Raw genomic sequence first — 27,700 nt, forward strand, 5'->3', positions numbered from 1 at the left:
GGCTTTTGGAGAAGTAACTGGTGAAATTCTGCTGAAGTTTGATTATTTTTGCTAAATGGCATTATTTTGCATAGTTAAGCAGTTCTTATTAGTCTGGTTTGGAGAACATAGCAAGCAGCAATTAAAAATATATAATTCTTCCATTTTTCTGGGAGGTAGGCATCGATCTCAGTAACTTACACCTATTCTATATGACACCTGCTTTATATAAGCAAAAAGTTTTCAATACAAATGTGTCAGTATCTATGCAGTAAGTAGCCCCAATAGCATATACAATTTTGGATCAAAATCAACACTTGACATTAGCAATTCCTAATGCTAATCCTTTGGGTTTATGTCTGATACAAATCAGTGGAAATTTTATTGGCAACAGAATGTGAGTAGTCCTGAGTTTTGCATGTAACCTCACCAAATCAATATCCCAATACAAGTTTTCAGTTAAAAGTCACAAAATTGATATTTATTCCAATACCATGTATTGGTAAGTACTTTTAATAAATACAACTTCTTTTCTCAGAGCAATTAGTGAAGAAGTAATTATTGATAGATTGGTGATCAATAAGACTGCATGTGGAATTGGAAGTGGATTTTATGGATAAAAGGGCAAAGAGCAAGCAACTTTCTCCTTAAATGTGATACAAAACCAGACACTGCAGATGATTATAGATGAGTGATTATTGGCTTGTCTGAGCTATTGTATTTAAAAAGTCGAAGAGTTTAAAATTGTATTTAAATGGATTATTGATATCAGGAAGTGCAAATGTAGCTTGTGGATTTTGTGACACATCCAAAATAATGTTTTTCTTCCTACATCTCTAATGTATTTTGCTGTACATAATTCTATACTGTTCTGATTAGATTTTTAAGGTAAGTAAAGCACTTACTCGTTGCAATGATGTGCCAAAATTGGAGCCGGTGTGTTGTAGCAAATTTCATGGCACATTTTCATCTTAAATCAAGGTTGAATTTGTATTTTTAGAGGGGGAAAGCTAATATATCAGCCCACTGATACAGTAATTGTTAGTGTAGCCCTTAAATTGGGAATAAAAGGCATTTTTTTTCTTTTTTTCCCCTTTTTTTCATGATTCCCAAAGCAGAGGATCTGTATTTTCACAAAGAAGTACTGTAAATGAATGAATTGATGTATCCAAAGAACAAAACACTCTTCTCATTGAAAACAAGTCAGGTTTTTTTTTGTTTCTTAACTCTATTTTAACTGCCAGAAAAGGAATATTATGCAGCACAAAGAAAATGGTTCACATCTCAGTCATCTATTTATTTTCTTTTCCTGTTTTTCATCAGACTAATATATGCAGCAAAGGCCAAAACCTGTTTGACTGGGATACCTGCAGTTACCTGTTTAATCTGCAGTTGGAATTTGATTAGAAATGTAATTGTTTTCCAAGTATCTCTACATTTCTTCTTCAGAATGTCTAGCAGTGTCTCCAAACTTGTAAAAGAGTTATAGATCTGTAATTGTTTAAATTTCAGTCTGATTTGGAACTGAGTCCAGTACATGTACATTTCTCAGTGTATGTTGGAAGTGCTTCCTTTTCCCGTTCAAGCACAGTCTTCTCTTGCAGGAAGACAGCACACAAAGAGCCTCCTCACAAGGGGCAGTGGAGGGGCAGCACTGGTCCCTTCTCTCTGCTGACCAGGGACCCAAGGGATGGCATGGAGCAATGTCAGGGAAGGTTTAGGTTGGATCTTAGGAAAAGGTTCTGTGATAATTTCATCAGCAGTAAATCTTAATTGTGTTTGAAATTGTGCTAACATTCCAAAAAAAAATCTAATAAAGCATAGTTTTGTTCCCTTAAAATATTATTTTTTTAAATTTCTTTTAAAAAATCACAAAGGCTGACATGAACCTTAGACAAAAAAACTTAGACAAAAAATCTGCATAAAGAATGTGCTATAGTTTCCAACAGAAATTCAGAAGTGGAAGTATTCTTTAGAAAGGAAAAAGACCCACTGCTGAGTTTATAGAAAATATCGGCAGAACTGTCAAATATATTTATTTTCCGTGAAATGGAAGACTTGCAGCACTTAATAAGTAGTAGTCCACTCATCATTCCAGTGACCAAAATTCTTTTAATTTAAATAGGGCTTGTTATGTGTGGAAACTTTATTAAAGTGCATATGTGACCATGAAATTCTGATTACAGTGACCTAAGCATGAAGAACATGTGCAAGTTCTGCTACCCTTAGCTGTTAATGTGATGTTATAGAATTCATTTATTACAACTAACTGGATACATCCAGTAATGATCACTGAGTAGTGATTGGAACTATTACCATGATAATGTGTTAGGGGCCTCTGGAGGGAAAATGCTGTCTCATGTGGTTTGATTGTTTATTTTTGAACACTTTAATAAGCAGTCTGGTTCTGTTTCTTTTTTAGATCTTTATTTGATTCACTGGCCTGCTGCACAGGTTCCAGGTAAAAGCAGTCGAGAGGTCCGAGCTGAAACCTGGAGAGCGATGGAAGAGCTCTATGAGAGAGGTGATCTAATACAAATCTACCTTAGAAAAAGGAATTATAGTGTGCTTTGGGGTTGGGAAACTCATAGTGAGAGATATTCAAAAACTTAATTTGAACTGGATGCTCATATTTCGGTAGAATTTGGGTGTGTAAGTTTCGAAAATCTCTTTGAAAATTGCAGCATTAGCAGTTTGGTCCTGCTTGTAAATAATATGTTGTCAGATTCTGTTCATGAGATTAATAATGGTGTGCATACTTTTTTGAGGAAATATACTGATTCATTGAAATCTCTATGCCACCTCAGAACACCATTGAACACTACAGAATGTCTTTGTAGCACCTCCTTTTTAAGTATAAATCATGCCAAGTTTTGTCTCCTTTAGGTTTTTTCTTTTGTAACTGTATGATGCCATGTATCATATGTTGTGGTATTTTATAACTGCATTTGTGTTTTGAAAGCTAACAAAATAAAATGTCTAGGTGAGAAAGAAATACTCAACTGCATATTCTTTGGTACTAACTTTTGGGAAGAATTTTCAAAGAATGGAGCTATTCTCTCGGGTTGGGATAATTCACTTTGATTTTCAGTACACAACAAACTTCTGTTTATGTTCATAGCTACAGGAAGAGTAGACTGTAGATTTAAGAGATTTTGCTCCTTAAGTATGCAGAATTATTAGAAATTATGTGAGAGAAGATCCTGTCATGCCGTTCTTGGGCCATGTGGACCACCCTGTTTACAGCTTCAGAGAAGTTCCACAGGTGTGGAGGAGACTTCTTGAATGAAGTAATCTATCCACTGACCCAGAGCTGCTGAAATAGTGATTGCAGCAGGGGAGTTGTACAAAGGAAGTTTCAGGCTGTGTGTCACTACCAGCTTTACCAGAGCCTCTTACACTTCAGTCCTTCTTTTAATTTGCTGTGCTTCTGCAAACACAGAAGTAAATGGTCTTTGATATATTTTTTCTTCTTTTTATATTGAGCATAAGGGAAGTTGCTAAAAGTGTTTTCTGTCATGTAAGACATTACAATATTCAGTTTTCAAAGAAGTGCTTCACTGACCTAGTATTTCAAAGTATGAGTAGCACTCACATCCAAAGATGGATTATTCCACAATGCATTTCATCTTTTCCACTGTGAAGGTTTTTTCTGATGAGTATTTAAATTACTGCATGCCATTTGTGCCTAGATATGCCATCCTAATTTGCTGCAAACAGGTTGTATATTACACATTCTATTATTATTCCTATCCTATGGGATTTATTCTGCTTTTGCATGCATCTTTGTGATCTCTTCTGTCTTACAGGATCTTTCTTTGTCTGTATCTTCCTACTGGAAAAGACTGAGCAATTCAGTGGTCTTTTAATAAAATTCACTGGAAATACTGCTCTTTTCACAAACAGAGGGGAAAATTGCTCTTTGTCTTTGTCCCTATGCATGATACCTATTTAAAGACATCTCATGCTAGATTTTTTGACCAGTGGTTGCATTTCTTCAATTTTTTTTCATTTCCCTGTTGCTTCTTTCAGTCTTTTTCTGAATTTAAGCATTCTATAGACTCATGAATCATTTAGCTGAGGATAAATTTTCCAGCTCTGGTTGTCAAAATTACCTCAGATCATTTACAGGGGAAGGAAAATTTAATGGTCTGGTTGAGTCAAGTGCCTTATAACCTCAACTTCCACACTTTTGCTTTAGGGGATACAGACTCTGGATGTCCTGACCATAACTATGTGTTCCTGAAATGACACGTAGATGTTAACCACTCTGGAGTTGGAAATGCAATGATTCCTGAGCAGAAAGTTAAATAATTTGTTTGCATGGTTAACCACTAGATTTTCCACTGAAGATTAAACACTTGCTACATGTCTTTGTGACTTGCTATGTGTTATGTGAGCAACATGGTTTGAATTGAATGTGGGATTTGGTCAGAATCCTTACTGGAGGAAAATAATAAAATCTTCATTGATTAGGGGAAGAAATTGAAAGTTCTATGAACAAAGGTACTTTGTCTTCTCTGAGCTTGACACTAGTTCAGATAGTCATTGGTTCATGTTTGGAATTCTGTTTCTTCTTTTTTTTTTTTTTAATATTTATTCTGGAAAAAAATTATAAACTAAATGCTTCACATTCAAAGATTGACATTTTAAACAAATAATTTACTTCTGGAGTCAATTCACAAAGGTATTATTGAAATTATTCAACTTGGAAGTGGGTTTAGTAGCTAGCTGTGTCCATCCTGAAGTGCATCTGAAAGTGGAGAGGCAATATCCACTGTCCTCTGTAGAAAGCAAATTGGTGTTGTGGAACTGTCTGTCAGTGTCGTGAAAGATGGTTAAAAGTTGTCAGTATTGACCTAAGTCTTTGATCTGTCTGAAGTTACCAAGAATGTCTTTAATAATTTCTCTGTATTCACATATGGTTTGAATGCAGGTATTTGTAAATCTCATTCTTCAATTTAATCTGTAGTTGCTTAGTAATGCTTCATCTATGTACTGCTAATGCAGGTTTGGAGTTGAGCTGTAACATCAGAATATTATCATAAATAGAAGTAGTAGATTCAAGTGATGAGAGAGATCCTCTGCTATCACTGAATAATCCCCTCTCTGGTTTACCACTGGTTTTATATTTCATCAAAAGGGATTTGAGGTTAGCATTTTATGAAAGACTCTTTTGTCCTGATATGATGTGAACTGGAATTATGAACAATTTAAAATGAGAATCTGAGTAGTGTTTGTTGGGGATCTGGTTCCCCTCTCCAGTTGATTGCTCATCATACTGAAGTTTTGGGCTGCACTGCTTGGATCCAACGTGCTTTGGAAACTGAAGGGAATGTGGTTACTGCCCCAAGGCTGGAGTCTCAGGAACACGTGAAAGAAGGTTTCATGTTTTAGTACTCTTCCCTGTGCTTGAATCCCCGGTTCAGCTGCCTCAGGCAACTGAGCAGCCATCTCAAGATCACACTTCAGGTTAAAAACAATTTCCCAGAATCCTGAGGGGTACCATGACAGATTCATACAAATCTGAGACAGAGCATGCCCAAAAATACTCCTAGGGATTCTAAAGCAATTGTTGTCTTTTACTGTAACAGTATGACATACTACATTAATTATCTGTGTTGAAATAACACACCCTGGAAGTTATACCTTCTTCAGTTGTTTTAATCCCTCTGAATTGCATCAGGAACATGGTCCTGTGTCTTTCTTGTTTGCCCTTGAGCTAGAGAGTCTTTGGCTAAATATGCTTATCTTGTCTCCTGGCTAAATCCTTCAGTAGTTTCTTATAGTCCATTAAATGTTCTACTAGCATCTTTCCCTCTTTAACCTGAAATTTCTATATCTATACCTGTAGGGGGATACAGTATGGGTAAATGAAGGTGGTATAGAAGGTAATCTTATTCCCCAATGAATTGCAGCTGGACCAGTGACTAAAGATTAGAAGCAGGCCTTATCTTAACAGGCCACACCTGTAGCCAATAAGAACAAGTGGTATAAAAGAGTGCATTGGTAGGATGAGGAGTCAGATGGCTGCTGCAAGGACCAGGAGCAGTCGGCGCTTAGAGGAGCAGCCTGTGAGAAACATTGAGGCAGTATGAAGCTCTGGTGATATGAAATCCTTGCACTGTAATGGTGTTTGAACTCATGCTATCTAAGACAACATATACCCTCTATCTTCTCTTTGCTACAGAGGCAAGATTATACTTTTAGTTTGTTTTTGTAGTATTCCTATTGTATAGACAGAGCCAAGTAATTGAAGTTGCTGATTTTCATTAATATCTTTCTAAGGAAAAATGTGATAGAGTTCTAGTCAGCAAAGATAGATATTTATGGTGGTATCTAAACCTATGGCAGTTGTATCATTCATGAATCGAACAAACAAATTTTGTGTATATTTCCCCAAATCTTACAGAAAGTATTGGAATGTTTCCTTCTCATAGTGGTGAATTACAACACTGCTTTATTCATGAGACCTTTGTGTGCTGATGAAGAAAGAATTCAGTTCAGAGATTTCTGTTTTGTCTTACAGTTTGTGTCTTCCATGTCTTCAGACCTGGGATTTGCATGCACGTAGGCCTGACCTTGCTTCCAGAGGGAATTGTGCCAACTCTTAAAGTAGTCCTGTAGCTTGGGGATCAGAATTCTGCACCTGGTCTTGGTATTCAGCCCCAGTGATCAGAAGATTTTTTTTAATGAACAACCTCCTGAGGAGCTTCTACTGATAAGCCGTTGCAACTTCTTAATGTTGAGTTCAAAACAATTGAATGTCAAAGGAGAATTATTTTCTTTACTGGTTTTAGAATTTTAGTAGGTACTTGAAAGTATAAAATAAAGGATTTGGAATGGAATTTAGGATAGTGTTTACCTACACTAAAAACTGCCATTAAAAAGTCCTGTGTGACTTCTGATAGCTCTCTATTCATAGCAGAAAATATCTTGTTGCTAAACTGACTTGTACTAGCTCAGGGAAACCTAGTTTTAATAATTAGTTTATTTAAATGCTGTTAAAATCTTTTTTTTATTATTATTGTCTTTTCTGACTTGTTAATCTGTTGCAGTTTGAGTGGAGCTGTTTCACAGGAGCCAGATGACTGAGATGGCAGTCAGAGTGAAGAAGACTCTATCTGTGCTGCAGTGCTGAGAGGCAGAAAATTCTAGACCTGGGTCTTTGTTCAATAGCCTGCATTTGTGTTTTCCTTTAAATATGGGATAAACACTGCTGAGGGAAAAGGGAGGAAAAAAATTCTAAAACTTGGTCAGTGAGACATTTTTGCATAATAACTGGTTATTTCTGTTGTAACAGCTGAAATCAGCTAGAGTACTTGTAATATCAAGGCTATGGTTTAAATTTTTGTGGTCTCAAAATTGTCCTTTTGTGGAATTATCTTCTCCAGTACGTCAGAACAGAAGCCAGGCTGCCTACAGAATCCATTCCAAGATACATACATTGAGTCATATATTCCCTTGACAGCTGCAACATTCCTGTGTAGGCATTTGTCAGCTGGCAGATGAAAGCAGGATGGCAAACTGCTCTGACATGGGAAATAGTCACTGCATGTGCTCACTGGTAATTGGGCTGTTCCTAGCAAAGTGACCCTTTCCATAAGCAGTCTCTCTGATGACCTTGATTTTGGCATTGTGGCTAGCCCATCATCTCAGCAAGCTTTTCCAACACACATGCGCATCATTACTCGTCCCTCTGTCTACAATTGCTGGGAAGAACGAGGGCTTCCAGCCAGGGCTTTTGCCTGAACTTGGCAAGAGTAGTACTGTGGTGGTTGTTGTGGGTTCAGATCCTACTGGAACTTGCTGCCATTTTACTAAAATGGTTTGCTTATCTTTTTAATGTTTAGCAGTGCAGCTTCTGCTGACATGAAATATTCTTTCTTACATCAGAAATTCCTTGATATGTCTTGATGTATGTTTTTGTTATGATTATGTGTGTGATTTGAAGAGAGTCTTATAAAGTAACAGAAATTGTTTAGCCCAATAATTAAAGCCATGTAACTTTGTTCTTGGAAAAAAGTTTGTTTTGTTTTTAATTCCAAGTGAGAGAAGATATCTAGTCAACCTTAATATTCTTACCATCTTCATTGCTGTGTGTAGACCAGTCCAGTCATCCTATTTTCTTCCTCCATTTTCAGTCGGCTCTTAAAAGTGGGAGGGAAAATGTTCAGTGCATGGCACAAATTTCTAGCACATCCTTTGCTAGGTGACACAATCTGATTTAAGTCTGTGTGATGAACACCTGACAATTCAAGCTGTTGTGTTACAGCTCCATAAAACATTTGCCTCAAGTGTGTTTATGGTGGTAAAAGTCATATGTGAATGTGTGTTCAGAAGTTGCACTGACGTTTTAATAAGCAAAAGCAGCTGACTTGCCTAGAAACAGTTCTTTTTCATGTTGATAATATTCTGTCTGCACGATGATCTCTTGTGGGTTGTTTTTGTGAGAGGCACAGTTCAGAAGTGTGTTTTCATGGGGAGGTGGTTCAGATTGGTGAGGATTTTGGTTTTGCACCACACCCTCTTCATCAGATAAGACAGCAATAAAGACACGGAAAAAAAATGTTACACTTATTTATGTTAAAGATCATAAAGAAACCTTCATAATTTTAGCATCTTATTTAAAAATAAGAAATTACCATAGAAAAAGTTCTTTTGGTGCAAATCGAAAAGTGAGAATGAATCTAAACTTGAATTAACATCTGTGCTCATGTTTTGCTCATTTTTCATTCTTAATGTCAAGAACTTAATGGATAATTCTAAGAGTAAAAATAAACCTTCAGAAGACTGTTTCATGACATATTGTAGTGTATGGTTTATGCCTTTCCTGCTAGCAAGTGACTCCTTTTTGTCAAAACTGTAAATAAGCAAGCTAAGCAAAAAGATTTAAAGCAAATGTTCAGAGTTGTGTTCCCATACAGATGTGCCAAGATGTCCCAGTGTGAATGCAGGAACTCTTGTGAAGAAGGCAATGTTGAAATGTCTTTCAAAGGAAAGGCCTTCTCCAAACTAACTTTTTTTCTCAATAAACTACGTGATTGTGGAAAAGGCATAATTTATCTGCTTTGCATATGTTGAAGAAAACCTTAGATTCTTAACTATTTAAAATCAGTATTGATTTATTAACATCATTTAGGTTGCTGTTATTCATAGCACTAGGGAATCATTATCCTCTCAGATACAGAAGTCAAAAAAGTATTCCAGTTCAGGAAACCATGCCATCATATTTATAGGGGGAACAAACTAATTAGAATATATATCCTAATATATCTTACCTATGTGCTGCCTGTAATACCTCCAAAGAGCTTCTTTTAGGGGTACATATTCTATTCTATTACATCTGAGTTGCTGATAATTTTGATCATATTTTCAAGTCAGTGTGTGGTAGCAGTCTTAAACAAGGTGTAGTGGGATTGATTTTGTCCCATGTAGTGGGTTGGGGTTTTTTTTATCTGGTCTGGCTTGTAATGTCAACTGTAAGGATAAAAATATGTCAACATAACTAAAATAACATTGCATTGAAGGAGTTAGAATGAGCAGTCAGGGCCAGAGACAATGTGCATTAAGCCAGTAGTATGCTGCATTATGCTGTTTAGTTAGCCATTTAACAATTGTGGAAACTGACTACTTGTAATGAGTTTTCAGTCAGGAAGTTAACAATTGGACTTCTACTCATGCCTGTTGCTCTCCTGTTGGCCTCATAGTTTCTCATGGTTCACAGGTGATGTGTAGCAGGAGTGATGGTCACAGAATTGCAGACAAGCACCTGTACTGTGGCAGTGAATAGGCTAAAAAGAAATCCTTTGGAGGAGGAAGTATGATTTCTGTATTTGCAGTTTTGCCACAGCCTTCCTGTGTGTCTCAGAGGGGCACATAGCTTTCTGGTGTCTGTGTGCTTTAGCCTGTGTTGTGTCCTTTAGCCTGTGTTATTTCACAGATTTAGAAGTTAATTCCTCATTGATTCTGTCTAAGAGTAGTCTGCTTTATTTATCGAGGCTTTGGCTTTTAGTCTGCATGTTGGGCATGCTAAGCCTACATCTTAGATTTAGCAAGTTATGCTGAAATGAAATCTTGTAGGGTTTCTATGAGTAGTGCAATTTACACCCAGTGTGCATATCAGAGGCAATGTGGACCTTTCCAACCTGTGCACCCTTCACTAATAAAGATACAGTGACTGCAGTTGACCTCTTGTGCAAAGTAGATCCATTTGTGTTTTTATTCCGTGGCCTGAATAGAAGATATAACAGAATGGGCACTGTTCACTCGACGTGGGAATTCTCCCTTGCTCTGACTCATGTAGAGCAGCAGGGAGGGGGAGGAAAATGGGCTCCACAAACCTGGTATCCAGTTTTGTAATTTACAAAATCTTTTTGATCTGAACTTTGTACATTTAATATTCCGGAGGGTATTTAGAAGTTTGATAAAAGTCTGTAGTAGTGCTAGAGAAAGATAAGGCTCACTATTGTACTAAAACAGGGTTGTGGTGCCAAGACAGTATATTTTTGCTTTTCTGTTGCAAGACTAACAGTGCCCATCAATCTTTGTATAATTTGGTATTATGCAGAATAAAGATAAAAATACCCAATTGTTCTCTAAGTTGCAATACAAAATACTTTAAGCTTAATACTCAACTATATTGCAGACCAGTCTATTAGCATGATATAGTGCTTCACAGTAGCTGGGAGAAATACAGTGTGGTGAAATTACCAGTGTGGTGGGGGCTAAGATTTTTTTTGTGGAGAATAAAAAAATCCTTACTTTTTTCCCCATTATAGTCTACTGTTATTTTACCCATATGTTTTCTGATGTGTCTTGCAGAGTTTCATGATAGGCTTTCAAAGCTGGATGAAATTTTCTGTTCCAGCATAGTGGTCAGTCAGTTTTTAGCATGCATAAAGGGACCAGTGTTCCTACGTTTTTCTTTGAGTCTGTGAAGTCAGAGTCTCAAGGAATAAAACAAAGCCTCAGAAGATATAACAGGAGCCTTTGGGAGCTAATGGGGAATTGCAAGCTCTTTGTTTATTGCACCTGGCACTTTCTCAAAATCTGCTTCATAGGGGCCAGACCAGTCATTTCCTCAAGCAGATAAGGAGGATGCTTTCTCTCTCTGAGTCAAAGCTCTGTAAGTTTGTAAATAAGACAATAAAATTGTATATTTTAAGAGTACTTTCTAGAGGGATTATAGCTAATATATTGCAAACTTTTATCTCAAAAAAACTTCAGGACTAGTTAAAATGTTTAAGTTAACAAGAAGTATAGACTTCGAAACACCTGCAATCACAACAATATGTATTGTGCCTGAATTGTCTGAAATGAGATTTTTAAGCCTTCTAAACAGGCATTAAATTGGGAAAAAAAATAAATCCTGCCTCCATTTTCAAGAGCATTCTGGTGTTTTTGAGACCTATGGCAGGAGAGCTGGGGAGTTTACCTCTGTTGGTGCCCCCCATGAGAGAGGAAATAAAAGGAAATGTGTCCCCTGCATCTCCCAGGTTGTTTCAAGGCAATGAGTCAGGACCATTTTTCACAAGTTTCTCAATATGCATGGTTTTTATTTCTACTGTTGATATAATTCCACGGATCTTGTTTGATAGACGTAGTCACAACTGTCTGTTGGGTAAAGCCCAGGAGCTAACCAGACCTTCTGTTTCTTATCCATCTTTTCTTAAATCTTCATTCTTCTGAATTAATCCAGAAGATGTAAATATGGAAATAATTCTGTATAATCCTCTTCTTAAAGGCAGTCTGAGATTTGGACAATGCAGAGCATCTGTGTTAATCTTCAATTAGGCAAATGGAAGCAATTCTCTAGAGTAGAATCCATTGACTGATTGTTCAATTTTAAGCTCTACTTTCCAGTGTTTTGAATTCATGTTTCCATCATGCATTGAAATAAGATTTTTAATACGGTTAGACTGAGCAATTGTTTAATTACTCTTTGTATTTTATATTGTAATTTAATGCAAAAGTCAAAACACTTTAACTGTCATATAGTAAACTGTAACTAACACCAAAGCAATGGAGTTGAAATGAAGGGTTCTGGCTTCACCCAAACAAATATGTGTATTTAATGAAAGTGAAATGTTTTAAGTGTATTCCCTTAAAAAATAATTCCCTTGAGAAAATACTGGTTTTATAAAAACATTGAAATTCTAATTATTTCTCTGTTTTCTGGGAGAATGTTTACTTTCTTGGCAGTTTTGAGTTAAGCTTTTTCTGTGGGACATCACTCTGAACACCAGAATGCTATAGTACTCATTTTAGTAGGAATGACTCAGATGACTTTTAATGCAAAACATAAATAATCTGAAATTTCTTGATGGGAAATCTAACATGATGGAGCAGACTTCCAAGTCTCCTGTGAGAAATATGCTAGAAGCAAAACATCTTTGAGTATACTGTAGGGGAAAAAAATTAAAGCTTTTTGTGGAAATGTCTGTGACTTAATTTTGTTGTATTTCAACCTGAAATGAAAGCTTTATTTTTCAAGGGCAATAATGGCATGTTTTTGTAATGCCTTAGCTTCAACAATAGTGTATAATATTTTGGTTTACCATTGTGTTAAAACTGTGTTTTTCTGACTGCTGTGGCATAATGATTTATTAGTGTTGACACTCTAGGGTTGTTTGTCAAAAGCTCAGCTTTTGCTCCTTCTGGCAGATTACATGCAAATTATGTAAATCACTATAGTGCTGGTTTTTAACCTAATTAGGCTATACATCTTGAACAATGGTAATTTCTATAGGGGAAAGATTTCTAGAATTTTAGTTGTTAATATATTTTTACTTCTTTTGGTATTCCACAAAAGAAGAACATCAAAAAGTAATAGTATGTGTGCAGGTTTTTTTGCTACAGCTTATTATGCTTTAGCTTATGATGCTAAAATATGTGAAAGCTGATTTTATTTTTTTTTTAGAACTTCAACAATCTGTTTATATAAATTAGCAGTAAGCTGTAACTTCACTTAGAGAATTTCACAGAGGACTAGAAAAATGTGATTTCTTTTTTGTATATAGATACACACGTCTATGCATTTTATACAATTGGTCTACTGAAATAAATACTGGATTAACAACAGTGATCAGACTTCTGTGTTTGCACAGAGACAGACTTTCCACCTGTAGCATTACAAACTGAAATGCAGCTCAAGTCAATGCAGACAAAGTTCACATACTGAAGAAGTTAGCCTGAGCCATGGTCCACAGAGTGCACAGCCTAAAGAGGCCCCTCCTAGCCTAGCCCCAGCTGCCTTCCTTGCCAGCTGTGCTTAGCCAAGCAAAAGGACCAAACTATCCCAGACAGGTCAGGGCTGAGGGGTGGTGGCAGGCCAGGACTGGGAGTTGGCTTTTATCATATTTGAGGTTTGAAGGAAGACACCTGATTTCTGGCCTGTCAGCTCTTAGTTTGTACACGTGCATGCACACTTGAGGTTTGTTTAAAATGTAGCTTTCATATCACCTAGGTCCCATTTGACTTCATTTGCTTGTCAATAGGAGCTGAGAAATCCAGCTACATTTTTAACCTTCATGGTTCTTGCTAGGCACTGCTTATTATCTTGAAGATTTTACACTGAGTTTTATGTAGCCTCTTGTAATGATCTAATAGAAAATAGGCAGTGTGACATGGTTCATCTGGGCTGCATGTCCTTGGGTTGTATTGTTCACACCTTACTAGTCTTCAGCAAATGTTCCACTTTGCTTTAGTTTTGGCAAGCTGCTTGGAACACCATTTCCTTCTTTTCATTCTGGTGGAGTCCAATTGTTCTTTGCTTATACTACATTAGCCTTTCCCAGAATTTAGCCTGGAGGTTTTATACACCGGGGAGTTTCCAGTGTGTTTAGATTATAAAATGATTTCCTAGTGTGACTGAGACAGAACCATGTTTTCAGATAACACTGTCAAACTAGATTTCAGTGCCGTTTTTCTGTGTTCCTTTGTGGTATTTTGCTCTACAGAAATGGTGTAAAAAATAATTTTGTCTCTTGAAAGTGGTTTTTTTTTCAAATCATCCACCCAAATAGGATAGTCCTAATTTTTTTTTCCTATTCTGTTTTTCTTTAGGTTTGTGTAAATCAATTGGCGTAAGCAATTTTCTTATCAGCCATCTTGAGCAACTAAAGGAGGACTGTGTGATTACTCCGCATGTTAATCAGGTGAGTGGATCCATGTATTTAAAGTATCTGGGTTTGAATTTTTACTTTGGTTTTTTTGGTTAGCAACCTCCTTCCCACTCCTATGCATGAAAGGCTACACCCAGACTATTGCCTTAGTCATAAGATTTCTTTTAACATTTCTATTTGCATACTGAAAACCATTCAGGAAGACGACCCAAAAGGTAGGGAAGTTCTTCCTCACATTTCCCCTACCTAATTTCTCCCAGGCTACTTGTTTGTGTCTGGGTACACAGACAGAAACAAATGATTCCTGTGACAGTTTTTTGGTGATAAAACACTTTGGAAATAAAATTGAAGAATCACAGAACATTTAGCATCTTCAGAGTGAACCAGTGTTTGGAAAGCCTGTGTTCGAATACTTTTGTGCTTCCTGTAAGCAACACTGAAAGAGTCAGTTAATTACATGCCCATGTAAGGGTGCCCTTCCTTTGCTCCCCCCTCATTTCCTAGTTCACATAAATTCAGTGAACTCCTGGTTTAGGCAGGTGCTGTGACAGCCCTGGCAGAATTTTTTTTGCTGCCCCAGGCAGATGTAGGATGGCCACCTACGTACCGGCAGGCTGCCAGGACACTCGACAAATGTTCCCTTGTTGCAGGTTTCTGCCTACAGCTGTGCTGGAAGTTCATGCTCCCATTCCTTTCACCTCCTGCCAGATAGTGTGTGTGTGTATGCTGACATGGATGTGGGAACTGGAATGGATGGAGTGCAGGCACATGTTTTTCCCCTTTGTACAGGTGGTCAGAATTTCTGGCAGCTGTTTATCATTTAATGTCATTAACAGCCATAGAAGTGTGACTGTCGGAACCAAACAACTCTGATTTTAGCTGTCCACTATACTAAAGGTTACTAAAGGGCAATTAATTAACGTTAAATAAGCATAAACTCATATAAAATATTTAAATCTGGTTATTCAAAATAAACCATTGAAATATATGTTAAAGTGGGCAGGTTGATGACTGTTTAATAATTGGTGAATTTACCAAGGTTCAAGAAATACACATCTACAGAGACTTACTAGAGTTTGGCATGAATTGTTAATGCCTGTTAAATAATAGTAGCTTTTCAGTTTTCTACTAAATCACTGCAAGATAGTGATTTTGTTTTGAAATTTCCTCTTACCCAGTGTCAAAATGTTACTAGTCTTACTTTTTCAGTTGTGTTCGTGGAGACAAGCTGTTTCTTGGTGCTATTTGACAAAACTCTTTTTCTGAGGCTGAAAAGAGGATTCAAAAAGTTGAGGAGGTTGTGATACTGAGGGGTGGGATAGGGCCCCTGTTAGTAATTTCTTTGAGGTGCTACACAGCATTGTGAATTGAAAGCAAAAACCAGCAATGAATTACCCATACCATTGTCAAGTGCTCCACCTAAAACAGTTTTGTTATAGCTTTAATTTATATTTTTTTTGGCGTTAGGTATGGTTTATAAAATTTCTTTAAGCTTATCCTCAAAAAAGTATGTATTCTGTTTCTTGCTTAGTGTTGGAGAGTTACTGAGTCTGATGGTAAGATTACTTAAGTACCATCAAATAAATAATGAATTTCTAAATTCAAAATTGGAATGCTGTACTGAGTTTTTTTATTTCACTGTCCACAATTTATAATACAGTTTTTCCACTATATTTATGCATAAAATAGCGTAATGTTTCAATGGATTTACTAAATATTAAACATATGCAAATTGTCATTGGACAAAAAGTCTAAATATTGAAGAAACAAGTCGAGGAAAAATGCTTCCCTTCTACAGTTAAGGGTGTTCTTGCAATTACAACAGTCCCCTTATGATGTTAAAATTGAATGTTGGCATTTTTTTCTATGAAGGGGAGAATGTAGGAAGGCAGGAGAAATAAGCAATACTTCTGTTTTACAAAGCTTTAAGTAGTGCCTTCCTTCTCAGTTCTTGGGAAAAAAACAGTATTGTCATGTCTTTTAAAGAAGCAGGCAAGGCTTTTCTTTTGTCTTTTATTCTTGTCTTTTCAAGAATATGGTATTGCTAAGTTATTTATTAATAAAAAAGCACCTTTTAAAATTTCAATATACTATTAAAAGTACTGGTAAACACTGTAAAATGATGGTTCTTTATTCTAGCATCATGTGGAGTGAAACTTGCAACCTAGAAGTTCCAGGTTTGTGTGTCAGAGTTTTGTAATTGATTTGGCAGTAGGAAGTTTGGATTTATGCTCAAAGAAATCTTTGAATTCTCTCTGAAGGCTCATTGCCTTGTCACTCATTATGGGGAAAAAATATTTTTTAAGTACCTAATAAATATATATGTTTCATTTACTAATGTGATGCACTGAACCCAAATATAAGCTGTTCCTCTATGAATTCCATGTAGGAATGTTCATCAGTATTTTTCCAGTCCTGGGGAAGTGTGAATTGCTGTTAATGATCTCAGAGAGATTTGGTTACATTGTTGATATTGCCATTAATATAAAGCTTTCTTGTGTAAATTTGTACAATGTAGAAATGCATATGAGGCATTAGAAAACAACCCCTTTGTACATAAACTCACCTAAACTGTTCTTCTCTATAGAAAATACTTATAGACTGGTATTTCAGTTTCATAAACAGAAAAAATTTTAAGACAGCATTCCCATTGAGAAAATTACTGATTTCCAGATGTGTAGAAACTTTATCATGTGAAAAGCACCACAGCACAGTGGAAAGAGTAAAGCCTCTGTACATCATCATCATCTGAGGTATGACTTTCCAGGGCCATGTGCCAGGGTTGTAACTAGGCTCAGCTTTTCCCCATTTGCTCTGACTGTTGTAACAAAACAGTGCTTTAGTTGGAGGTCCCCTGTGGCTGGGCATGTAGCAGCTGTGAAGTTCTGTAATGTGAACTGCAAACTGTTCTATTAAACAGATGCCTATTTTTACATGCCAGTCAATCAGGGTAAGGTGCCAGAAAAGCTCAAGATCTTCCTCTGCCATCACGTGACGGACAGCCCTTGCCTGAAAAAAGTCTGGTGACAAAAATAGCAAGGGTGGGGCAAGACAGGAAGCAAGAATTGTTATTTTGAGGGGAAGCATTTGTTGACCACTCACCTTATGACTCTTGTATCTCAGGACCCTAGTGCCTTGCAGATGCTGCTAGAACCTTACAGAATGTTTTAATAATAAAAAAATAAATTCAAAATTGCCTATTTTATTTGATGCATTTGATTATTTCAGTAATATACTTAAGAAGAAAAATACTTGCTTCTACCAACACAAAACTACATGTATCAAAATGTCAGAAATTCAATTCACAAAATTTGGGAGTCTCTGGTTTCAGTGAAAGGCACAAAGTATGATCTTTTCAGGTGGGAAGTAGTTGTTGCTGTGTATTCTGCTTATGAAGCATGCAGGTGATATCTCAGCACACACCAGTAATGCTTAAATCAAGAGCAGTAACCCAAAACTGTGCTGCGTGGAGTCTTATGAGACCAGCAGGTAAATTCTACTTGCAGTTTAATTAGTAATAAATGCAGAATAAATCACATGTTGCCATAGAGACACTGCAGATGTTTCAGCATTTGGTCCTAAATACATATTTTTTTATTTAATATTTTCTGAACTACATTATTTTCTATACTTGCTGTAAAGAACTTCTGTTAGAACTGCTTATTACTCTTTTACTAATCCAGTAATACACCTGGTTTGCTCTTTTACTTCTCCCCTCATGGTTTTGCATAGATACAATATTTCATATCCAGCTCAGGTGCAAACAAGGGAATAACTGTATGACCTAAGCATTGCTCTTACACATACAAACATGAAATACAAAGGGTACTCAAAGGTCAAGAAACATCAAAGGCTGAAGACATGGATGTCTGCTGCTTGAACCTTGTTCCCGAGTCCACCTAGTAATTTAGATCATAGCAGCTTTAGGCTGACTCAGCCCAGCCTTCCAGGGGCACAGTTTTTTCTTAGCTCATGTTGAATGACTGCCAGCCTATTGTTCCTGACTATTGTTGTCTGAAAAGACAACATGTACTAAAGATGAGAAACAGGAAATGTTCATTTGTCCTCTTTGTAGCAGAAGAAATTTTCCAGATTCCACGTATTGAGGTGATTGCTCAGAAGAGTATTTTTCTTCAAAATGCGTAAGAGTTCAGTCCCTGGAACAATGCTGATGACCAGTCACAAACATGCATCACATGATTTTGTATTTTGTTAGAGAAAATACTAACCACTTTCATCTAAATGCAGAGTAATGTATGCTTCTTACAATGAATAGACTGTGAAATACTTATTGAAATAACTTAAGGAACATCACAGAGTTTCTGTTGTGGTTTTAGCTACATGCCAGAATATGTCTCTCCTCTGAGATTACTGTCCAATAACTTCTTTTTCCTTTTGCTCCCAACCAACTGTCTCTGTAGCTTGTTACTTTTCCTCTTTTAACTGGTTCTTGGCAATTTGTGATCTTCCTTCCTTCTAAGGGTCTCCTTCACACATCAGTTCCACAGTGTGATTGCTTCCCTGCACAAGCTGATGGTGACACCACACTCATAGTACAGGATTTGCCATGTGCAGTCCATGCCAACAGGCTTTGCTTCCAAGGTCAGGTCCTCACCCTAAGCAAATTGTTCTGGTTGGTCGCTTGCAAACCCGGCCCCTGCTCAGCCCCCTCGCCGTGTCTGGGCAAGTCAAAGATCACTAGAAAGAATCATTAGTAAAGAAGCAGGAAAGGACATAGATTTGGAGAGAGAAAGTAGTCTCCAAGTACCAATAAAAGTGACCTGATACTGACTTCCACTGTTCATTTGTATATATTTCTTAACAGTAGAGCAATAGTGAAAGTCCAGCTGCAGCCAGGCAGACAACTGCACCTTGTATCTGAGGGGAACATAAAATGCAGTTAACTTGTTGTGCCAATTACTGGTAAAATATGTGATTAATATCCTTCATGAATCTCCTAATACTAATACCTTACATCTACTTCCCAGAAGCAATGACTTTGCTCATGGTCTATTTATAAAATAGGAAAGAAATAATTTTAATTTTCATTGATGTTTCTACTAAATTTATTTTCAGAGCATTTACTAAAAGCTTATTTCTATTTATCTAAGGTTGAATACCACCCTTTCCAAAGACCTCAGGAGTTGGTTGATTACTGTAGGAGCAGAGGTATTGTTTTTGAAGGCTACTGTCCTTTAGCCAAAGGTGAAGCACTCACCCATCCTACTGTCATTCAGCTGGCAAAGAAGTATGGAAGAACTCCAGCACAGATTTGCATACGCTGGAGCATACAGGTAATGGAGGGTGGTAATAAAAATGTTTCTCCTTTCTCAGAAAAAACATGCAAATAGTTTGAGGTTCGTGCATCAAACCAGAATTTATACAGAAGGCATTTCTGCTTTCAGTATGTTGACATTGTGTGAGCTGGTGGCTGTACTGGAAATTTAGAATGTAGTACACAAGTCATGCCAGTATTTCAAATATTATTATAATTAATCTGGTTGTAGAGAATAAGAGCCACCACTAAGAAATGTTTCCAAAATAAATGTTACAAGCAGTGTTCCTCATCATTCCATTTCTGTCACTGAATATAAAGCATTAAGCAGTGAAATAATGTATTAAGTTGATATAAACCATGTAGTGTGTTGGAAATCAACACAGTGCATATAACTGCAGTTGCAAATGACATGGAAAAATGTCAGTGTCCCCCAGAAAATGAAATTAGAACCTCAGAAGATGTGAGGAATTTGTTGTAATGGCTTGAAGATAGATAATTTTCTTAAAATCTGCAAATTTTACTGATGAGAAGTATAATTCTTTTCAGAATGGGATTGTCACTATTCCAAAGTCAACAAAGGCAGAACGGATAGAGGAAAACTGCAAGGTAAGATTTGGTTATGCACTCAAGCCTGGCTAACATCCAAGTAAGAGTTTTTAATAGTTTGGGCTGCCTTCTCATTTTCCTTCCCAGTTTTATACTGGGGTAACTCAGTCAAAATTGGCAAATGGGTACCATGAAATGATCACAATGTCAGAGAGAAACTATAACTCACAAATATCAGAAAAGATCTGGAGAGCTAATCACTGTGTATAAAGAACAATCCATAGAAGACCTTTTGTAGTTGATTTTTGTAATTAATAGATCTAGTTATTACCTGTCTGGTTGTAGAACATCGTAATCTGGTTATGGTTACATGATTTTTGTGATAGGCACATAGGTTAAATGGAAGGAGTTTGGGTGCTATGCATAAATGAAATGCTATGCAGTTTATGAAAGCTTTAAAACTCACCTGGGGATAGCTCCAACATAAAGACCTTCCAAGGAAATCACAGTCCTTCCTGCCCTGACTCTTCCCTTACCTTCTCCTTCTACTCAATGTGCAGAAAAGGTCCCAGCATGAAGGGGCTGGATAAAGAAAAGCGGAAATGAATGAGAATTAGCAGTATGATTCCTCCCCCACACTTTTTCAAAATTCTCCTTTCATACCAAATAGTTTTAATTCATTACTTGCTTTGTGTCTCTATTTCTCTAATCTGAAAGTATTCTTTCTTTGGGGTAGGCAAAACCGCAACTTATTTCTAAAACTATCATAGGGGTATGAACTGCTGTGGCAAATCTGGAAGAAACTTTGCAAGAAGACAGGAATCTTCCATCTGCTGTTTTTATCCTTCTGTGTGAGTGTGGAGGTGTGAATCAATATACATGTAATGAGAATTTCTGCAGGTGGCCATGCCTGTTTATACATCTCCTGCCTTGACTGTTTATTCTGACATTTACACTGCCTTCTGTGGTACAAGCACAGCTGCTTGTGGTACTGTACTGGGAACCAGATCAGAGAACAAAACCAGTTTGGAAACCCTTCCTTATACTTTTATTTTCCCCAACAATATTTGAAATCCAGATTAATTTCATTTTTTACAGAGTTTATGCTATGGCACCACCAATTCATTTCACACAACTCAGGGAATGTGTTACAATCAAAACTTAAAACACTTAAGATGGGGAAAGAACTGGCACAGTCATTGTGTGTTGTTTATCACACCTCCCTTCTTTTTCTTTCCCTCATGTTGCTGTATTGGCCTGAGACTCTACCACTTCTGGTCAAGTTGGTCCTCATTAAACCCTTAGTATATAATGCATAGGGTTTCTAGTTCTGGGACTGGTCCCTGGTTTAAGCTTAAAAGGCTTGAAAGAGCACTGAGATTTGACTACAAGGATCATTCCAGAAAACAGTGGTTGCTGGATAATGCAGGATGGGAGGAGCTCATTTGGCTACAGTTCAGGCTCCACAGAATATTTTTATTGGGCACAGAGGAGCTCTGACAAAGAGAACAGAAGCAACTGCCTGATGATAATGTCTCAATAGGAGCCCTGCTAAGAAAGCACTGACACCATCGGTCACATTGCAGGTGTGGCCACAGGAGAAGGCAGTGGCTGTAAGAACCTATGTTTGAAGACAGGCAATTGCTTTCAAATTTGAGTTAGTAATGAGGCACTGTAGCACTTTTTCTGTATTTAGCTAATTTGTGAGAATTTTGTCAGAGTCACAGAAAATACAGACACAGCCTTTGGCTTGTTAGCTTTGTGAATGATACCTTCTAAAAATTCTCTTTGTCTAAAGTTCTAAAAAAGAGAACTGTAACACTCTAAACTGAACATTGGGATGTAAGTGAAATACTGAACTCATTCTTCCAAAGAGATTACTGTTAGGGTGTTCCCATACCTACCTCTGGCAGTGAAAATAGAGAGTGCTGTCAAAAACAGCTTTGATACTACCCTTGTCTTGGATCCTTGCCTGAGGCCAGAGTGCTACAAAAACCATCTTAACATAGTCTGCAAATAAACATGAGTCACTAAAGGAGCAAAGGACTCAATGGAGCCTGCCAGATTGATGGAGTATTTTCTATGACAAAATATAAGAATTTTCTGATGAAAAAATACATAAAAATTTGGCCTCACATTTAAATGAATCTTGGTCAGTTAAATACTAGAATGTATCTGAGGTTGTTGATTCTGTCAGTGTTCATGATGTTAACTGTATATGCATTCCCACAGGTGTTTGATTTTACAATAGCAGAAGATGATGTTGAAATTCTGAATGGAATGCATGATGGGAGACATGTTTCCTGGGATCCAAGTTTTATTGTGTGAACCAAGGTTTGAGCTTTTCCTTGCTTTCTCAGGGATCAGTGAGTCACACCATGTAATTTTAATTCTGAGAAGGTTACAGTAAGAATCTAATCAAGATAGTTATGTGTACTAATAATGATCACTGATTTGAAATCCTTAACGTTGGCAACAGACAAAAGATATTTTTGAGGGTAACACTTTTGTACAACTCTCAAAGAGATTTTAGATTTCCATCTCAAATGCTGTTCTTCAGTCCATTGAAGTCCATGCAAAAACTCCTATTAATACCACAGACCCTTTCCATATTAAACAGCATCCGGCTGTTTAATTCAAATGAGGAAATACTCCTTGAAAAATATAAGGGCAAAAGTGCTGCCTGTTAGTGTGCCATAGAGGTGTTGGGTATGAAATAATTTTTCAAGTACTTCGTTCGAGAGATACAATATATGAAGAAGAAAAAAGTGGACAAAAAAAAAGTTAATGCCATTATCATAACAGTATTTATGTTGTACAAAGTCCTGCAAATCTCCATGAAAAATAGAATTTCATTGTAATACACAATATTTGAGGATCACCAAAAAAGTTTTATGCATATCACAGCATTACTATGGCATTGACTCAGAGAGTTGTATGCATATTACTTACTAGCCTGTACATAAACCAAAGTAGAAATCTTTCCAGACGAGTCCAGGTACAAATAAACTATTCGCAGGGCTGAGAGGTGAGCAGCAAGCTTCAAGAGCCAAAAAGACATCTTTATTATTACTTATGGGAAATTGGGGTGAGTTTTTTGTAGCTTTTTGTGAGAATTAGTTTAGATTTCATTTTGGGTTTGTTCAGGAAATCCCATTAAGAGACTATACTGTTCTTCCAATTTTCTTATAAAATAGGTATCTCTATAGAGAGATGAATATGGATAAATGTAGCTCACAGATCTGTTTTGAGGAATATGCCTGCAGAATCTATTGGCTTAGTATTCAACTTGTAGTTGCATTGGTTTGATATTTTAGGAGTTCCTGTGTCTAGAAAGGTATGGAAAATCTGATTATGATTTATATTGTGTGTGGACTTCCTGAAGCAGTTTTCCCAGTGCTGTTCTGCTTTAGTCATATTGTGAAACAAAGCTCCTTAGCTTTTTATCAAGAAGTGGCTTACAGCAATCACATATTCTGGCCTGCATTGTTTGTCCTCAAAGTGTAGAGCTTCTATACAGCTTGGCTAAAATCCAGACAAATTTACCTTTTAGATAACAGCTCCTCAGAATTGTTGTCTATCTTTTTCTGGTAAACTTGTCCACAAAAATTTTTCTAGATTTGCCTCTAGAATAATTTCTGTGAAAAACACATTTTATGAAATGCTGTCACTAATACATGTGCAGTTTGGTATTCTGAGGAATATACACGATCTCCTGAGCAAGCTTATTTTCTAGTTTCAAGCATGGCCTGCAGTGTGGGGGGGTTCCAGTACCTGGGAATGCCACTCTAGGTGTCTAAAAACTGCTCTGTATCTGGCTCAGCTGTGTCATGAGGGGTTCAATAGTTACAGACAGTAAAGCTCATTTATAAACAAATGTAATTTTCACACTTTTTTTTAGCTTTTGCATAAAACTGTGGCAATGAGTAAGTGAAGGTTGGAAAAATTGCCCAGAAATAAACCTTTCTACCAGTGGCTATCAGCTAATACTGCTTTTGAAAAGAACAATGCCTTAGCAGTATGAAAAAAAATTAATTGTGCTGTTGAGGGACTCCTTCCTTCACAGGTTATCTGAATTTATGAAACCAGAACTAGAAGTGAGTCATGTGCCTGATATTTCCTAAATAAGGCTTTTGGCAGTGATGACTTTCTAAGAATTTACAATACACAGGTTGGAGTTTCACCTCTAGTTCTCTCTACAGAAACAGACATTACATCAACATACTGCTTCAAACATAAGGGATGTGTCAAAGGAACCAAATCTTTATGTAGGTTAGCAAATTCTAGCTGCAGTGTAAGCCGAACAGTGGCAGCTAGGACTACATGGCTAGAGCTCCATGCTCATTACACTTCTGGGTTTTTGCACTTGATGCTGACTGATCACCTCCCTGTTCTGAGCTAACTGGAATCAAACCAGATTTTCTTGCCAATGCCCCACATAGGTGACCTTAGGCTAGTGTGAGAATGGCTGTGAGTTCAGTAATGTATTTCAGTGTTCTTCTGCCAAAGAGATTTTACAGTGTTGTTGGTGGCTGCACCTGCTTTTGCAAGGAAGGTAAGTCACCGTTTTCTCAGGCTAGGTCATGGTATCTTAAGCAGTTCAGTGAGTAATAAGAGGAATAATCAGGAATAGTATTACTAAAAAAGCATTCTTCTTAAGCTGTGGCAAGTTACAGTTTTAATCTGATACTTTTCTAATTACATTCAGGGCAAATTTTTGATGGTTCAGGACTTTTTTCTGTGGTGGGATTTTTTTCATTATTATTTTGTAATCTTTCCTAGAATTTCCATTGCTGCCAAGTAATGCTTTTAGAACTACAGAAGAGTTTCATTTTAGCTATGTACTAAGTGAGGTGTAATTTGAGAGGACACAATTTTTTAAGTGCTGGGACTCAGCTGACCCAAGCTATCTTTCTCCCAGGTGTGATGAGCAGTTTTGCACATTGTGCCTCACTAATAGCCATTGTTTTCTGTTAGAAGCTATAATTGCCCAGGAGACTGAAACCCTGTTATCTCCTGTGGCCTTGGGATAGATCATTGAAGCCTCTTCCTTTGACTGTGGTATTCACAAGTTTTACATCATGTTTATTAATTTAGAATCATTAAGCAAGTCCTCTTTTACTTTTGGTGAGGTTGCAGAAGGAAAGACAGACTCGGATTCATATTTTATGCCCCTATCTGCAACTACATTGGGATTACTCTGGCAGTAATAATTTTCTTCTTGAGCAAAGGCTGCTGAAGAGTCAGTCCACATCACCTCATCTAAATGAACCTTTCTAAAGTACTCCCAACGTTGGTCAAAGAAATGGGACAACTAATGAGAATTGACAAGTGAACACTAGCGTGATCTAAGAATAGCAGGGAGGAGTAGTTTATGGTAAGAGACACAGAACACAGAAGACCAAAAGGGTATGAAAGTGGTGGGCATACAAAACCAGAAAGTTTATTTCTGTTTTTTATTTCTTCTTTGGTCAGTTAGCCTAGAGGTGCTTTTTTTAAAGATTTTGCTTTAAACTCGGGATTTATCCCTTAAGTGACTTCTTGGAATTATATGCGTATTCTTCCCCAGGGCTGAAATTCTTCCTCTTGTTCTTATTTCTGTAAAACAAACTTCCCCTAGAGAGAAAATTTGTTCATCTTTCTACAGTGACCCTTTTCAGGATGCATTAATGCATCTGTTTCATCTTTGTAACCCATCACCTTGCCAATAGGATCAGGGAATACACCAGAAAACTGAAGGCACTTTTTCTTCCCTATCATTATGTCATTTATGGCAGTGACTGATTGGGACACTCCTTTTCAGTTGAGATAAACCATTACTTAAAATAAGATGCAATTTATCAGTGCTGTCTGCCTAAATGCAGTCAGCTGCCTTTGCAAAAGCCCTGTGACTCCTAATGGAAGGAAACTCTTGAAACAAATAAGGAAAAGAAAAATATAAACTGAAAGTCAGTGGAAAGGGTGAGGCCATTTTCTGTGCAGCCAAGTAGCTTCCAGCCTGACTCTGAGTAGCTCCCTCTCCTATTTTTCTTGTTTCTTTTTGGTTTTCTTCTCTTATATTACTGGAGATGAAGGTACCTGAGAATGTTTCCTAGGAAAATAATGGAAATGGGTTTTTAAAGTGAATATTCAGGAATTTTTTTTCATCAGGCTGCAGAAGTGTTTCTGTCACACCTGTCCCCCCAACATGACTTCCAAGTCATTACTTTTTGAGTAGCTTGTGTAGAAAATAAACTGTAATACTGATAAGTTCACAAATCTACTAGGCCAAGCCAACTGCATATTCACACCTCTGTGTGGTTAACCCATGCTTTTGAAAATGGGGGTAAAGGTGGTGTAGCTCTTGCTGCTCCTGATTGAATCCAGGGCAGTTAACTCTTTCCACATTGCCACACCCCTCCCAAAGCTTTGAAGCTCACCTCTCACTGTTATGCATTGGGTAAAAATAACAGATAAGCCAACCTTCTAAAAATTTTTTGTGTTGCTGTGTTGGGAGACTTTTTTTCTACCTAGTTTTTAAACTTTTTGCAGCCTCCAGTAAGATGTGTATGCACTCGAGAGAAAGTGTTGGGTGCCTGCCCTGTTTCCCGGTGCTGCAGCCTGTCCCTCTGTAGGGCGCTGTAGGTGAGGCGGGAGCTGCGGGATGTGCTGCTCAAAGGAGCCCGGCAGGGACCGATGGCAGCGGAGCTCCATCGCTGTGCCCAGGGGGGATGTGTGTGATCCTGAGAGTGGCTTGGCCAGCCAGTGCCCTTTGAGAAGCAGTCTGTAGTTGAACTACTAGTAGGAAGTTCAAGAGTATATTAGCAGTTTTATCATCCTGTTAATGATTGCTCCATATATTGAAGTGTTAGACTTTTGGGTATGCAATGATATCCATGCAAACTATTGCATGCCACTTTCTCAACTACTTCAATTCTTTCCCTTCAGACTTGAGCTTTTCCTAATAATATATTCAGCTTACTGGGCTAAAAATGAAGTGCAGACTCTCACAAAAATTAATATAGTAAACTTTTTACAATTTCCTTTTTAAAGAAAAGGCCATTTAATTAATATTATTTATCAATATCAAGAACTTAAAACCAGACCATCTAAGTTATAGGATACTAATACTGAAAAAATGTGTGCTTCAATCTTTGCAATGTTCTCTTGACTTTTTTTTTCTCCAAACCAGGTTTTTGATTCTAATCTCAGGAAAGAAGATATGGAATTTTTGAACACTGAATATCAACAGAAAATTAATTCATCTAACCTATTCCCTGTGGAAAGAATAATTTAAAACCACATTGTTCTAAACGGCAAAAGTGATGTAACTGAAACATTGATTAATTTTAAACTTGAACAATAAATCTGAATTGTTCTCTGAGGTACTCAGTATACTCAGGAATCAGTATGAATGTAGTTATTCTTACGTTATTGAATCAATAAAATAATTTAATTTACGCTTTGTAATTTTCTTAAAGATAGAGAAATACTTTTTAGCATCTTCTCTGCTCTCTTGAACTTTTTGGTACAGTCTCCCAGTATAGGTTGAGTTATCTCACAATATTATCATTTTCTTCTGCCTACATTTACTTCATTTGAGGTGTCATTTGAACTCATTTGAACACATTAATTAGGTGTATTTTCTTCCCTACAGATTTTGAAAAGTGTCAATTACTTGAAGGCACATAAAAGCATGCTAAAATGCGTATAAATTTTGACAAATTATTCAAAATATGGAATATTTGTTCAGGGATCGCAGCAGAATGACTCCAACTTTTTTATTCTTCTA

At 37.0% G+C, this 27,700-nt stretch overlaps 1 protein-coding gene across 1 annotated transcript in view; it reads left to right on the plus strand.

The window, feature by feature from the left end:
• Window positions 1-27,369, plus strand: part of LOC103814857 (uncharacterized oxidoreductase ZK1290.5-like) — a 45,765-nt gene extending 18,396 nt beyond the window's left edge. The window contains exons 3-8 of the mRNA XM_030226284.2: window positions 2,402-2,503; window positions 14,047-14,138; window positions 19,217-19,399; window positions 19,930-19,989; window positions 22,162-22,263; window positions 27,101-27,369. Coding sequence (XP_030082144.2) covers window positions 2,402-2,503; window positions 14,047-14,138; window positions 19,217-19,399; window positions 19,930-19,989; window positions 22,162-22,257 — 533 coding nt within the window. The 3' untranslated portion in view covers window positions 22,258-22,263; window positions 27,101-27,369. The remainder of the gene's footprint in view (window positions 1-2,401; window positions 2,504-14,046; window positions 14,139-19,216; window positions 19,400-19,929; window positions 19,990-22,161; window positions 22,264-27,100) is intronic.
• Window positions 27,370-27,700: the final 331 nt, after the last annotated feature.

The sequence above is a fragment of the Serinus canaria genome, chromosome 8, assembly GCF_022539315.1.
Source record: "Serinus canaria isolate serCan28SL12 chromosome 8, serCan2020, whole genome shotgun sequence".
NCBI classification, from domain to species: domain Eukaryota; kingdom Metazoa; phylum Chordata; class Aves; order Passeriformes; family Fringillidae; genus Serinus; species Serinus canaria.